The sequence below is a fragment of the Pithys albifrons genome, chromosome Z (genome assembly GCF_047495875.1).
Source record: "Pithys albifrons albifrons isolate INPA30051 chromosome Z, PitAlb_v1, whole genome shotgun sequence".
Classification (NCBI taxonomy): Eukaryota; Metazoa; Chordata; class Aves; order Passeriformes; family Thamnophilidae; genus Pithys; species Pithys albifrons.
In genome coordinates, this window is record NC_092497.1 from 60,018,736 (window position 1) to 60,032,798 (window position 14,063).

The 14,063-nt window shown below is 43.5% G+C and overlaps 1 protein-coding gene across 1 annotated transcript in view; it reads left to right on the forward strand.

Moving 5' to 3' along the window:
- Nucleotides 1–14,063, forward strand: part of MAN2A1 (mannosidase alpha class 2A member 1) — a 117,828-nt gene that overhangs the window by 34,020 nt on the left and 69,745 nt on the right. Inside the window, exons 8-9 of the mRNA XM_071580285.1 lie at nucleotides 2,218–2,395; nucleotides 6,218–6,420. Of these exons, the coding sequence (XP_071436386.1) occupies nucleotides 2,218–2,395; nucleotides 6,218–6,420 (381 nt within the window). The remainder of the gene's footprint in view (nucleotides 1–2,217; nucleotides 2,396–6,217; nucleotides 6,421–14,063) is intronic.

The window sequence follows — 14,063 nt, forward strand, 5'->3', positions numbered from 1 at the left end:
CTCAGAACTTCTAGTGGTTCCCACAGACTCTGGGTGGCTCTTGCTCCTCCTTCTTTGACACAGGAAGGGGCAAAACCAGCCATATTGTTTTGATATGTATTAGACCAAATGCTTGAACTTTTTGCATTAAAAGAACACACCTGTAACACATAGGGGTTTTCTTTGTTTGTGAAAGGTCTCAAGCATTCACTGATAATCTGAAAGCCTGGAAACAAAAAGTTTATCATCGCTGATCTCCTGCTTGGTTTTCAAATTTTCACTCAGGAAGGCAGGATAAACATATATCAAAATGTATCTAATGCTGTTTCACTGGGGAACAGTAAAGGTAAAAAACCAGTGAGAGTCAGTGGAATATTTATTTTTTCCTAGAAGTGTTTTTCATCTTTGATGAATTCTGTCTGGGACTTTCTGCTGACTCTTTCACTCCTTTCTGAAGTAAAGATTTAGGAAGTTATTTGAGAGAAACTTAAGAAGCTATGCCTGACTTGAGACATCTAACTTTTCTTTGGTGTTTTTGCAATTGAAATTGGTTTGCAATTGTGGGAAGGTCCGCTGCCCCCTTAAAAACATCTAATAAGATAACTCATAGATATGAGTAGAAAGGGAGAACAGCAATACTGATGAATTTTTGAAGGAGATTTGTAAAGAAAATAGAGGAGGACTTTGAAGAGAGATGTCAAAGTCAAGTATCTTCTTAACTGTAACCTGTATTTTTCAAGAGGCTCAAAAATAAAGTATATTTTCAATGATAGACTGCATGTGGAAAGTCTTAGACTGGTCTGGCAGAAAGCATTGTGAAGTCTTGTGTTGTGTCAATTGTTCTGGTAGCTTTGTGGTGACGGAATCTTTGTGTTTAAATCTGCAACCTGTTCAAAGATGGAAAGTATTGATCTGAGAACAAATACTTGGTAATCTGAACTAAAAATCAAGTAATAGAGGGGGACCAGAGGAAGCCACTTGTCTGGTAAATTCTGGTGTCAGTAGAACACTGTATATTTCTAACTAAGTTTAGTGTTGTGGCCCCTTTCTCACTCCAGAATACAGGGAGACCTTGTGTTTATTCAGTACTTCTGTAATCTGTTAAATAACTAAGCCTGTTCAAAGAAATATGCCTTTCAAATATATTTGGCTAGAATTTCTGCTTTATATAGCAAATCTTCAAGAGCATAAATTGAAACCTGATTTTGCTAGAGCATCCATAAAAAACTCCTGTAGAAGCAAAGAAACTTACTGGAATCTGGATTTTACTGTTTTGTCTTTAAAACATTGTATTGCTCTTTTCTTAAATGTGTTACTAAGGTTTGTATTTCTTAAGAAAATTATTTACATCATTTCCATTAGAGGGGGCCAGCATCTGAAGATGTTAATAGTAATTGTGAATTGGTGGAGGGGGAGTAGGGGAAGTGAATATTAGACTTGTGACTTAATTTATGGTTGCTTAATGACAGAACTGATAGTTTACCCAAGAGTTAGTAGATGGCAAAGAATAATTCTGCATTTTTTCCTGTGTGTACATGTGTGAGTATTTTTGTTTGGTTGGTTTTTGTCTGCGATTTTTATTTGTTTGGGGGCTTTTTGTTTGGTTGGTTTTTTAGAGGTGAAAACCAGTGGGTTTATTTTTTAGGGACTTAAGATTAAAGAGGGCTGGTTTAAGACATAAGAAGCTGGCTGATGGGGAGAACACTGATTTTTGGCAGTAAACTTCCTCCAGGATTTTTTTTTGTTGTTGTTACTTGCAAGGCTGGAGTTCCTCAGAGATTAATTTATGGGCAATTTTTCTGTCAAGGACGTGAAGACGTGAAGCAAAGTATCAAAGCAAATTACCGGAGGGGATGAGAAGAGCTTTCTTATTATTGAGCATAAGGGCTGGAGAGGATTAGGATTGTTATCTAAATATGAAGCAGGTAAACATAATTTGAACCGTGGGTTAGTTTTGGCACGGAAACAAGTTGATCCAGACTGCCCTACTGTTTGAGATGGAACTTGATAAACTTATTGAAGGATTTAATTAGCACAGTGTTTGCAACAATAGTAGGTTGAATATGGTGTCCCTGTGGGGAGAATTGCATCCTGCTTTTTGTTACCAAATGTGATAGAGTTTTGTGTCTTGTTTATGGTCACCCAAATTCACAACTTCATATATAAGAATTTTTTTGCCAAATGCTGACTTTTCTTCTTCTGTTTTCTGAATTGCTCTTTCTTTTTTCTCTCCTCAAGGGCTTGGATTATTTTAGATCAATACAGAAAGAAGTCAAAGCTTTTCCGTACTAAAGTTGTGTTGGCTCCACTAGGGGATGATTTCCGCTATGTTGAGAGCTCAGAATGGGATCAGCAGTACCAGAATTATCAGAAGCTCTTTGATTATATGAATTCTCGTCCTGAGTGGCATGTTAAGGTAAATAGAACACATTTTCTGGTTTGTGGAGAAAACAGTATTTCCCAGTATTCTGAGAGTCTTCATGGAAAAAGAATTATAGTTGGGTTTGGTTTTTTCCCAATTGTGAAGCTTTATATCTTATTTACTGCCGATTAATTTGTCTTGTTAGATTACATTTTTTACCTTTCCTATCTTCTCTCCCCCCAAAATAAAACTTTTCCATTAATATTGAATTGAAAACTATAAATAGTTCCCAAATCAGAGGAATTTAGAGAACAGCTATTAGGTTTGATTGCTTTCTTAGTACTCTTTTTTTCACAGGCTTCAGGCATTGTTGTTTGAGGCTATTAGGCTTTGTTACTTAAAACTATTGCATTTTCTAATTAGAAGTTCAAGTAAAAGTTTCTACTCTTTTTGGGTCCTCTTGGATTTATGTCCCAAAACAAACAAACAAAAAATCCTAAGAAGTGCTATTTCTCTCTCATTTTTTGTGGGGGGTTAGTTGTGGGTTTTGTTGTTGTTTTTTTCTTTCTTGTATGTTGTCTGTGCGTTAGGGTTTTTTTAATGTTTGTTTTAGTTTGTTTACTTTTTTATTCTAAATTGATGTCATTTATCTTTGAAAATATGAGCTTAAATGGAGAACTTTCACAGTTTTCACTCTTCTGCACTTTCCCTAGTGGAAAGTAACTCCACAGGCAAGTAACAGATCATGCTCAGCTTCGTAAGAACAAAGATTATATAGAGGAAGAATTCACATTTCTCCTTAAGTGCTGAAATGCCTAGGATATTACTACTTACACAAGGGACTGCCTACTCTGCCTTTCTGATCCTACAAGAGATTTACTGTTTCAGAGAGCTCTTTAAGGTTTTTATCTAGTCGATAGGTCTGTTGGCATTGAGATTCTCCTGCCAGCAACTATTCTATAGTTGTAAAAGTATGTAGTAAAAGATACCTATTTTGCTCTTGGGGAGTTCAGTCTCCCATTCTGAGACCTCCTTTACATCTGTTATACATAAATTAATCTGAGTCCTTTTGTATGCCAGTAGAGGTGTCTGCCAGATTATTTCAATGTTTCCATTCACCTGGCTTTGATGCTTGCTCTGCTGAGGTTTTATTTCTCTGATGTAATGTAGCCTGCAGAAGTGAGATCACCTGTGCCTGACTTTTCTTGGTGCATAAAATCATCGAATCATAGAGTCGACTGGGTTGGAAAAGCCCTCCGAGATCATCAAGTCCAACCCTTGGTCGAACTCCAGTCCCTTTACCAGATCATGGCACTCAGTGCCACGGCCAATCTCAGGTTAAAAACCTCCAGGGATGGGGAATCCACCCCCCTCTCTGGGCAGCCCATTCCAATGCCTGATTACTCTGGAAAGATTTTTTTTCTGATATTCAACTTAATTTTCCCCTGGCAGAGCTTGAGCTCATGCCCCCTTGTCCTATTGCTGAGTGCCTGATTTTGTTTTCCACTGGATTCTTTCTTGTAGATTCCTGAGATAGTGAGGGCAAAGACCAAGTGTCCTAGAAATTCCTGATAAGACAAGGTTTACTAATGATGTGATTTCTCAGGCAACATTTATCTTTCTCTGCTTTACTGCCATTTGAAGTGGCAAGTTGTGATAGAGTACCTACCTAACAGATACTTGGATGTTCTGAATCATTTTGAAGTGAAACTGTTTTGGTTTTTTACTTAATGAAAAGGTGTGTCTTTATTGTCACAATGATAGTACTTATATTGCAAGTCACTTTTAAAAGATTTTTGCCAAATGCTTTGTTTTGTTGTGAATTATAACGTGCTACATGTATACTTGTTAAAAAATAATAATAATAGGAAAGAAGTGTGCCCAGGTGGCCAAGAAGGCCATTGGGATCCTGTCCTGTATGAAAAATAGCGTAGCCAGCAGGACCGGGGCAGTGACCCTCCCCCTGTACTCTGCGTTGGTGAGGCCACACCTTGAGTACTGTGTTCAGTTCTGGGCCCCTCAGTTCAGAAAGGATATTGAGGTGCTGGAACGGGTCCAGAGAAGAGCAACAAGGCTGGTGAAGGGACTGGAGCACAAGCCCTATGGGGAGAGGCTGAGGGAGCTGGGGTTGTTTAGCCTGGAGAAGAGGAGGCTCAGAGGTGACCTCAGCACTGTCTAGAACTACCTGAAGGAAAGTTCTGGCCAGGTGGAGGTTGGTCTCTTCTCCCAGGCACTCAGCAATAGGACATGGGGGCACAGGCTCAAGCTCTGCCAGGGGAAATTGAAGTTGGGGATCAGAAAATAATTCTTTGGAGAGAGAGTGCTCAGGCATTGGAATGGGCTGCCCAGAGAGGTGGTGGATTCACCATCCCTAGAGATTTTTAAATGCAGATTGGCCGTGGCACTGAGTGCCATGATCTGGTAAATGGACTAGAGTTGGACCAAGGGTTGGACTTGATGATCTCGGAGGTCTTTTCCAACCCAATCGATTCTATGATTCTAAGTGACTTGATATAAATTTGAATTATCATCACTTTAGTTTGTTTTCAGGATTCTTTCAAGAATCTAATCTTCTCTGCTGCTTCAACTTCTATTAAATTTGTTTTTTCACTTTCATTCAAAATCCAGTTTACCATCTATGCCTTCTGTAACAACATCTTTCAATACTAGCAACACTGACATCAGTCCCTTTCACTTTTTAATTTTCCTTTTATTTTTTTTTGTGCCCTTCAAACTTTCAGGTGTCATCTTTTGACCTACCCTGCAAAGTTCTGCTATTGTTTTGTCTGAGCATTTTTTTAAAAAAGAGGCAAAGATAATAAATTTTTTTTGTACTCCCACATGTTACATCTCTAAACACAATTTATTTTTACATAGTTAAATAAAAAAAACAAACTAAACAAACAGCTTCTGAAGGCAAATACTAATTTTTTCAAATCAGCACTTCTCTTGAGTTAGGCAAGATCTGCAGCACAAGAAAGTTAATTTTGAAGACCCAGGATTAAGACAACTATACTCTTGTTATATTGCATTAAGTTTCTTACTTAGTCCAGACAGCTACTTAGGTGATAGTGAGGTATGAGTTAGTTCATGTATTAGAGACTTACTCAGGAGACATGAAAGAATGCTTCACTCACTTCTTGACATTTAACTAGTATTTAAGATACTTATTTATACTTTAAAGAAGAAAAAAGCCATCATATTTCATGAATCATAGAATGGCTTTTGGTTGGAGAGGACCTTTAAAGGTCATCTAGTTCAACTCCCCTGTAATTAATAGGGACATCTTCAATTAGACCAGATTTCTCAGAGTCCCATTCAATCCAATCTTGAGTGTTTCCAATGATGGGCCGTCAACATCCTCGGGCACCTTGAGTGTATAACTAATCTTGTATTAAAAGATGTCTTCTTTGTATCTATTCTGAATCTATCCTCTTTTTGTTAAAAACCAGTATGTCTTGTCCTAGCACAAAAGGTCCTACTAAAAAGCCTGTCCCCATCTTTCCTATAAGCCCCCTTTAAGTACTGAAAGGCTGCAGTACAGTCTCCTCAGAGCCTTTCTCCTCTCCAGGCTGAATAACCCCAACTATTTCAGCTTTTTCTTGTAGGAATCATTTTTGTGACTCTTTTCTGTACTTGCTCCAGCTGGTCCACATCTTTCATGTACTGAGTTGAAATGCTTTTGCAAGAGCTGTCGAGCTTGTCTGAAAAGTGTGCAGGGAAACTTTAAAGTTCTTTAGGACAGGATATCTGCTATAATTGTGATGGAAGAGTGGCATATTTCTGAAATGTATATTAAACCAACCGCATGCATTCTCAGTGTATTTCTAAATGAAGAAAATGGAACTTGTTACAATCATTTTAATTTTCATTCAGGCCCAGTTTGGAACTTTATCAGATTACTTTGAAGCTCTGCGTAAAGAAAGCAATTTGGGTGAAAAGAGCAGCAATTCATTTTTTCCTGTCTTAAGTGGAGACTTCTTCACCTATGCAGACAGGGATCATCATTACTGGAGTGGATACTTTACATCACGACCCTTCTATAAGCGCTTGGATAGAGTCCTGGAATCCTACATACGGTAAATTGTGCTGTCCACTACATTAATAACATATTTCTTGACACAAAGGAGAGATGAATTTGTAAGTACTTGTCATGGTGTAACATCAGCCAGCAACCCAACTCCACAAAGCCACTCCTTCACTCCCCCACGAGTGGGATCAGGGAGAGAGAGAATTGGAAGCGTAAAAACTGGTGAACTCGTGGGTTGAGATACAGATAATTTAATAGGGGAAGCAAAAGCAACGCAGAGAAGCAAAACAAAACAAGGAGGTAATTCCCTGCTTGCCATGGGCAGGCAGGTGTTCCGCCATCTCCATCATGTGTAACAGTGACTTGGGAAGCCTAAGCACGTCACTCCAAATGGCCCTTCCTTCTTCTTCCCCCCACTTTGTGCACTAAGCATGATGCCACATGGTCTGGAATATCCCTTTGGCCTGTTGGGGTCACCTGTCCCAGCTGTGTGTTGTCCCAGCCTCCCATGCACCCCCATTCTCCTCTCCAGAGTGGCAGTGTGGAAACAGAAAAGGCCTTGGCTCTGTGTAAGCCCTGCTCAGCAATAAGAAAAACATCTCTATATGATCAACCCTGTGCTCAGCACAAATCCAAAACACAGCCCCATGCCATTCACTGTGAAGAAAATCAGCCAAAACCAGAACCATACTCTCTAACTCTATTGGACAGATGGAAAAGTGATTTTGAAATGCACTCTATAAGTTTAGTTTCAGTAAGAATAGCCTAAATGACCCCCAAATGCAGGGCTTGTTACAAAGATTAGTTGATGTATCTATTTTATTAGTAAATCCACAGAAATGCAGTGGTATTTTTTCCTTCCAAGCAAATAAGTTGTTCTAAAATACTATTGAAGTGATCCGCAAGTCCTGTTTCCATCCTTGTGATTAATTTTTCCATGGTATTTTTGAGCCATTTTGAGTGTATGTATATACATGTGTATGCGTACATTTGTGGGAGGACTGCACCATGAGCAGGAGGTTAGTACCTGTGTGTGTTTGTGTGTGTTCTTTACCAAGGACAAATACTTTCAAATTCCAGTAATATCAGAATTAAGTAGTGTCGCAGTCTTGGTGGCTGGGAAGGGACTAGACCAGCGACGGGGGTTCGCAGACCGTCTGCTGAGCTGTCGATCGCAGGTTCCCAGGCCCCAGGTAAGGTTTGAAACAAACACCTAGGAGGCCAGGGATGGTCTGAGCTGATCTACTTTATTAACAGAACAAGGGATTGATATAACCTCGGGTAGGGAATGTTCTGGAAAGGGGGCGGAGTTAGGGCGGAGCATGCAAATCCACTACATACTACTGGGTGAAGGAACTGAAGGGGTGTGAACTGGGGACAGGCAGGATCGGGACCGCCCCTTGGAAGGAGCTGACCAATAGTAGCTACACCTGTTGTGACAGCTCCTGCCTGCCGCGGGGGGAAACTGCTAGAACAAGAGAGAGGCAGTAACAGGCAAAGTCCTTGGTATAGGGATATGGTCTGGGTCAGGAATGGTCCTCCTGGACCTTCCACACGTCGAATTCGGTCCGACGATCCCTTGCCCTCCTCCATTCCTGCATGTTCATGTACTCGCCATCTCCAACTTCTCCTTTTTTGTTTTGTATTTTGCTGGAAAAAACTTTCCTTATGATCAGATTCTTTGCGAAGGATAAGGAGTAGGTAAAGGCTGAGGAAAGGCATATGAGCACTACTTGTTTAAGCCAATTTGGCATGAATGGGATTTGGACGCTTTCGAATATATCCTTGGAATAGAAATTTGAGGGGGCTCGAGCTGCTGAGAGGAGATTTTTAAGCTCTGCAACATTGTAAAAAGCAAATTTGGTTCTTTCTTGGAGTTTATCGAATTCTAAACAACATAGATTGGGCTTCTCCGAGCAACCAATCATGCGGACTAACATGAAATAATCGACGGCTGCTCGGTAGTTCAGTGAGCCGGGGGTGTTTAAGGCGGCTTTGGTTAATACACCGGTAATTGGATCGACATACTTATCAATGAGCCCATACGACTTTCCAGCGAAAGAAAGGTTAATGAAGCAGTCTAAAAGGTTAAGATCAAAGGTGGTGTTAATTGAAAGAAGGGACACTAGCGTGGACTTCAGATTGTTTGGGTCCGGATCATCGTTAACGCGCTTGGGCATGGTAGGGGTGGCAGGGTCGAGGAGGACCAGCCTGCCGATAGTACATGGACCCCCTACTGGCAGTGATGGAAAGCCTGTCCAAGCGCGGTCGCCACAGATTAGGAACCAACCTTTTGGGAGACTTTTGGGTTTGGCGAAGCTATGAGACTTTAGATGTTCTCTGTACCAGTGGTGTGGGCACCAGAAGGATACGTTGCGATAAGCGGGTGAGTCAGGGGTTAGTGTATTGTTAATTGTGGCAGAGGTCTTGCGGAAAGAAAAGCAAGCGTTTGCTTTGGGAGAACCTAAAATTTTTATTTTGACGGGCTCCAAGTCTGCTGGAGACAGGAAGTAATAGTCGTTGTATAATCGGCGGACTTTGGAGCTGTCAGGGAGAGCGGTTAAGTGCGATTTTAGGGGATCATCTACATTGGTGTTAGTGAGACAAACCTTGCCAGAATTCATAACTTCGGAGAGTTCTGCCCAGATATTACCTCTAAGGGCTGTTTTTGGTGGTGAATTGGGGAGAGATGAAGGAGATGGGATGGGGCGATGTTCAGCGGGCGAGATGAGGCTTAGGATGATAAGAATTGTGCAGGGGTCCGTTAAGGAGATGAAGGTGGCGGCAGCGATGAGGGCGAAGGGTCTTGAAAGACTTTTATTCTCCTGGAGGGCACCCATTTCGTTCCGGAGTCTGTTAAAACACAAGCATAACCCTTTCCCCATGTTATTAGGGGAAGGGGGCCCTCCCACTTGTCCGTTTCCAGGTTCTTATACATGACTTTAGGTTTATTTTCGACCATGTTATGGTTCTCAGCGAAATGCTTTTGGGTAGGGGTCAGATTTCCTTCTTGGCGGTTCAGGAGATTAAGGACGTACAATGCCTTAGCTAATTTTTCTTGGGGCGATAAGGATGCGGTACTCTTCTCTTGTTTTTTCAACATGTTTTTTAAGGTTTGATGAGCACTTTCCACTATCGCTTGCCCCGTAGGATTGTGAGGAATCCCAGTGATGTGTTTGATGCCCCACTGTTGGAAAAAAGCCTGCATGTTGGTCGATATATAAGCAGGGCCATTATCTGTTTTTATTTGCGCTGGCACTCCCATGAACGCAAAGGCTGCAGTTAGGTGCCTTTGAACATCCTTACTTTTTTCCCCCGTGTGGGCAGGCACCATCATCAATTTGGAAAAAGTGTCAATTGACACATGAATGTACTTTAGCCGGCCGAATTGAGGTATATGAGTGACGTCTGTCTGCCACAGCTGTAATAGCCTCAGCCCCTCTAGGATTAACTCCTAAGGGCTGAAGGGGGGAAACTTTCTGGCACTCGGGGCAACTTTTAATAATTTCTTTGGCTTGATTCTGTTCTAGTTCAGCAGGAGGGACCAGCTAACCCTGTGTGGGGGTGATCAAAGCTGTGTATTCTACCCCCTCTATTCATTCCCCAAGGTCAATGGGCCATTAGCAGCAGCTGCCCAGGGAGCCATTATCACTTCACACCCAGCCTGAGGGGGGCGGAGCTGCTAATGGGCCATCAACAGTTCAACACCCCCTGGCTCCCAGAGTTAATCACCCATTGTGTGAGTCCCCGCCCAGGGGGAGGGACTGAGTGCTCCCTGAGGGTACATAAGTGGTGGGTAAGAAGACCTTGGGAACTTCTCGTCGGATCCAGAGCAGCAGCAGGACCTCGACAGCAGGAGATCACTGCTCTCGCCCAGACCACAGCCCTCGCCTGCACCAACAGGTTTTTCTTTTCCTTTTGCTCCGGACTTGGGGGAACCACAGGGGTCTCAGCACAAGGGCAAACAAACCCCCTTGGGTTTGTGCCCCAGGACACTGGGTTATACTGCTGGGGTTTTGTGAGCTGAAAGCAATCTCCCTGGTGTGTCAGTGTTGTTATTGTAATATTATTATTAAATTTTAGGTCTGACTTATAATCTCTCTCGTGGTGAGTTCATTTCCCCTGCTGGTTCACCTTCAAACCAGCACAATTCTGAGTGAGGTGGAATTGTTTCTGCAGCGATTTTGCGCTTTGGTGGAGAAACTCATGGGAGGCGCGCGCTTGCTGCAACAAGTTAGGGACAACAGACACACCTGCCAAAATGTCAGCTTGGCGGTTTCCTTCGGCTACAGGACCAGGGAGAGTGGAATGAGAGCAGGTGTGGACAATGAAATAGGCGTGCTCTCTCTGGCCAATTAACGTTATCAATGTCCGAAATAGGGTAAATAACTGTTTATTGCGTAATTTTTTCAGGTAGGAGCGTTCTGCTCTCTTAACAACTCCTACTACATAGGCCGAATCACTGACGACGTTCAGGGCCTGGTTGGAAAAGATGGTGAAGGCTCTGACCATTCCTGAGAGTTCTACTACCTGAGAAGAGCCTGCGGTGACGTGGCAATCGTGGCACCACTCACCTTTGACTTTCCATGCCACCACAGCTTTGCCTGTTTTTCCCGACCCGTCGGTGAACACGGTGACGGCGCCGGGAACAGGGGTCAAAGACCGCATAGTTTTTAGTTCTACGGGGATGAATTTAAGTTTTTGCATAATTTTCTTACCCAGAAGGGAGAATTGTACCTGGCCCTTAAAGTCCTGCACTGCCAGTTGGAAATCTGTGGAAAAAAGGAACATATGGTCATAATTCTCTGCTGTAATGGGAATAAAGATGACGTAGGGGTCTTGGCCTGCCATTTCCCAACACCGCGTCCTAGCTCTGACAATGACTTTGCTTAGCATTTCAGGGAAGGTAACTAAGGTTTTAGGAAAGCAGTGTGGGAGAAAGACCCATTCCCATATTATCACTTCATCGTGTTGTGGTTCAATTTGCCCTAGGATGGCAAAGGGCTGTTTGAGACCATTCAGTACAACCAGAACAGGCGGGACACCTACCAGCTTCCTTTGAGATTGCATTTTTGAGATCTTTTGTTCCACAATTTGGAGGGCTTCCTGGGCTTCTTTTGTTAAGGAGCGAGGGGAGTCAAGGTCAGGCTCCCCTTGTAACAGATCGAATAGTGGGCTTAGTTCATCGGTTGTGATGCCTAATTGTGGCCGAATCCAATTGATATTGCCTAATAATTTTTGCATGTCATTTAGTGTTTTGATATTGTGGTCAATTTTAATTTTTTGTGGGGTTATAGAAGAATGGGATAGTTTCCAGCCTAGGTAATGCCACGGGGAATCCCATTGGATTTTTTCTGGTGCTATCTCAAAATGGAAGGCCTGCAGAGCTGCTGTGACCAAATTGAGGACTCGAATTACATCATTTTTGGATTCAGCACAAATTAAAATGTCATCCATGTAATGGTATATAATAACTGCAGGATTTTGGAGCCGAATCGGGGATAGGATCCTTGCAACATAAATTTGGCAAAGTGTGGGCGAGTTTTTCATGCCCTGCGGCAAAACCTTCCACGCAAACCTCTTATGGGGTTCCCCGGCATTTCTAGTTGGGATTGAAAAAGCGAACTTGTCCACATCCTCCGGGTGCAAGGGGATTTGGAAAAAGCAATCTTTAATGTCAATGATCACTATTGGCCGATTTTTAGGAAGCATGGATAGTGCCGGCATACCTGGTTGTACTGAGCCCATAGATTCCATAACGCTATTGATTTTGCGGAGGTCATGCAATAGCCGCCACTTGCCGGATGCTTTTTTGATGACAAAGATGGGGGAGTTCCGTGGACTGGTCGATGGGGTGATGTGTCCTAATTTCAACTGTTCTTTTACTAGCACTTCCAATTGATGCAGCTTTTCATCTGGAAGTGGCCACTGGTCTACCCAGATAGGTTTTTGAGTTAGCCAATTAAGTTTGGGTAGCAGCTGCTCACTAGTGGCCAATGTTAAAAATTTGTCCTTAATTTGGCACCCCACTGCCCCAGTATGTCTCTCCCCCATAGCGTCATTGGCAGTGGCAAAATTAACGGCCTGCAAGAGGCCCCATTATTATCTGAGTCGGTGACGGTTAAGACATGTCGACTTTGCAGTGGTTTTTGCGTCCCCCCCACCCCAGTCACGCTTAGAACTGTCTCCTCCTTTGGCCAGCCATCAGGCCAGTCCTTAGCTGCGATGATGGTGATATCTGCTCCTGTGTCAAGTAGCCCTTCGACTTTCATTCGCCCCAGGGGCGAGGCTACGACCACGAACAACAGAGGCTGACTGTCCGTCAGGGCCGTGGACCAGTTGACGGCCTTCACTGCTAGTTGCTGGTGCTGCAGTTGAGAGATCGGGAGAACGACAGCAACCGGATCTGAGGAAGAGACTTCAACTGGGGGAAGAAGAACTCGGAGGGACAAAGTCAGTTCACTAATATTAAAGTTATCGCCTTTGTTGGATAAAACAAGTTCCGATTGGGCAATAATACCCCTGTGGGAGGCTTCCGTGGCCGGCTGTAGCAGGTACTCCTCCCCTTTTATTAACGGCTGCTTGGGTGTTACCTTTATTGTACACTCCTCTCCCTTTAAGATGACATAAGGATCACTGGGGTGCAATGTGATGCAGCGAGCCTGGTCTAATGTAAGCTCGGCTCCGAGTGAGCCCGTTGGAGGTGCGCTGGGGAGGTACTTACTATCGTCGCGCCCCTCCTGGCGCTCGATGGGGAGTTTTCCTGCTCACTGCCCTCTTCGCGTTGTACGGGGGGGTTACTAAACGTGACCTGCTTCCGGTATTGACTTTTTGGCGATTTTGGGGGAAGCGGGTCACCGTTGAGATCCGTTACCGATCTACATAAGGAGGTCCAATGTTTCCCCTTCCCGCAACGCTGACAGTTGTATTTAGGTAGGGTCTTTGGTGAGGGTGGCGGTTGATTGTTTGGACAGTGTCTTTCTAGGTGCCCTTCCTTACCGCAGTTAAAACAGCGGCCCTTGACCGCGCAAGCCATCAGTTCCAGGTCCTTTTTTGTGTAGTCCACATTGCGGCACGCTTCTATCATTTCTAGCAATGTGGGGCTCCTTAGGGGCCAGAGGATCCTCCGGCACTCTTCATTAGCCTTTTTAACCACTAACAATTTAAAAAGCACGTCTTGGGCTTTGGGGTCGCTGACTTGCTTAGTGACTGCCTCCTTTAGTCAGGACGCGAAGTCATAAAAGGGCTCCTTCGGGCCTTGGAAAATTAGAGCATAGGATGGTGTGTTTGTGCTGGTTTGTGCCACCTTTTTAATTGCTTCAAACGCCAGCTCGGCTGTTTTGTGAAGGACAGGCAGGGGAGTCATGGCCTGCTTGGCATTGGTGATATAAGCTCCCTCCCCATACATTTGGTCTATAGCCTTCTCATGTGTTAGGTCCCTTGGAATAGGGATGAAGTCCCCTTCTTTGACGTGTTTTCTGATCAATGCCTTCCACTCCGCCTCAAAGGCCGAGTACTGGAGGGAGGGCAGCCAGGCGCTCGTTGCCTGCCTGATGTCATTCGGGGTAAGGTCGAACGCCTGGAAGAAGGACTCCAAGAGGCTAAGGGTGTATGGGGAGCCGAGGTCATGCTCAACAATAGCCTTTTTGATGTCTTTAAGCACTGGATAGGAAATAGGCCTCCACTGTGGCG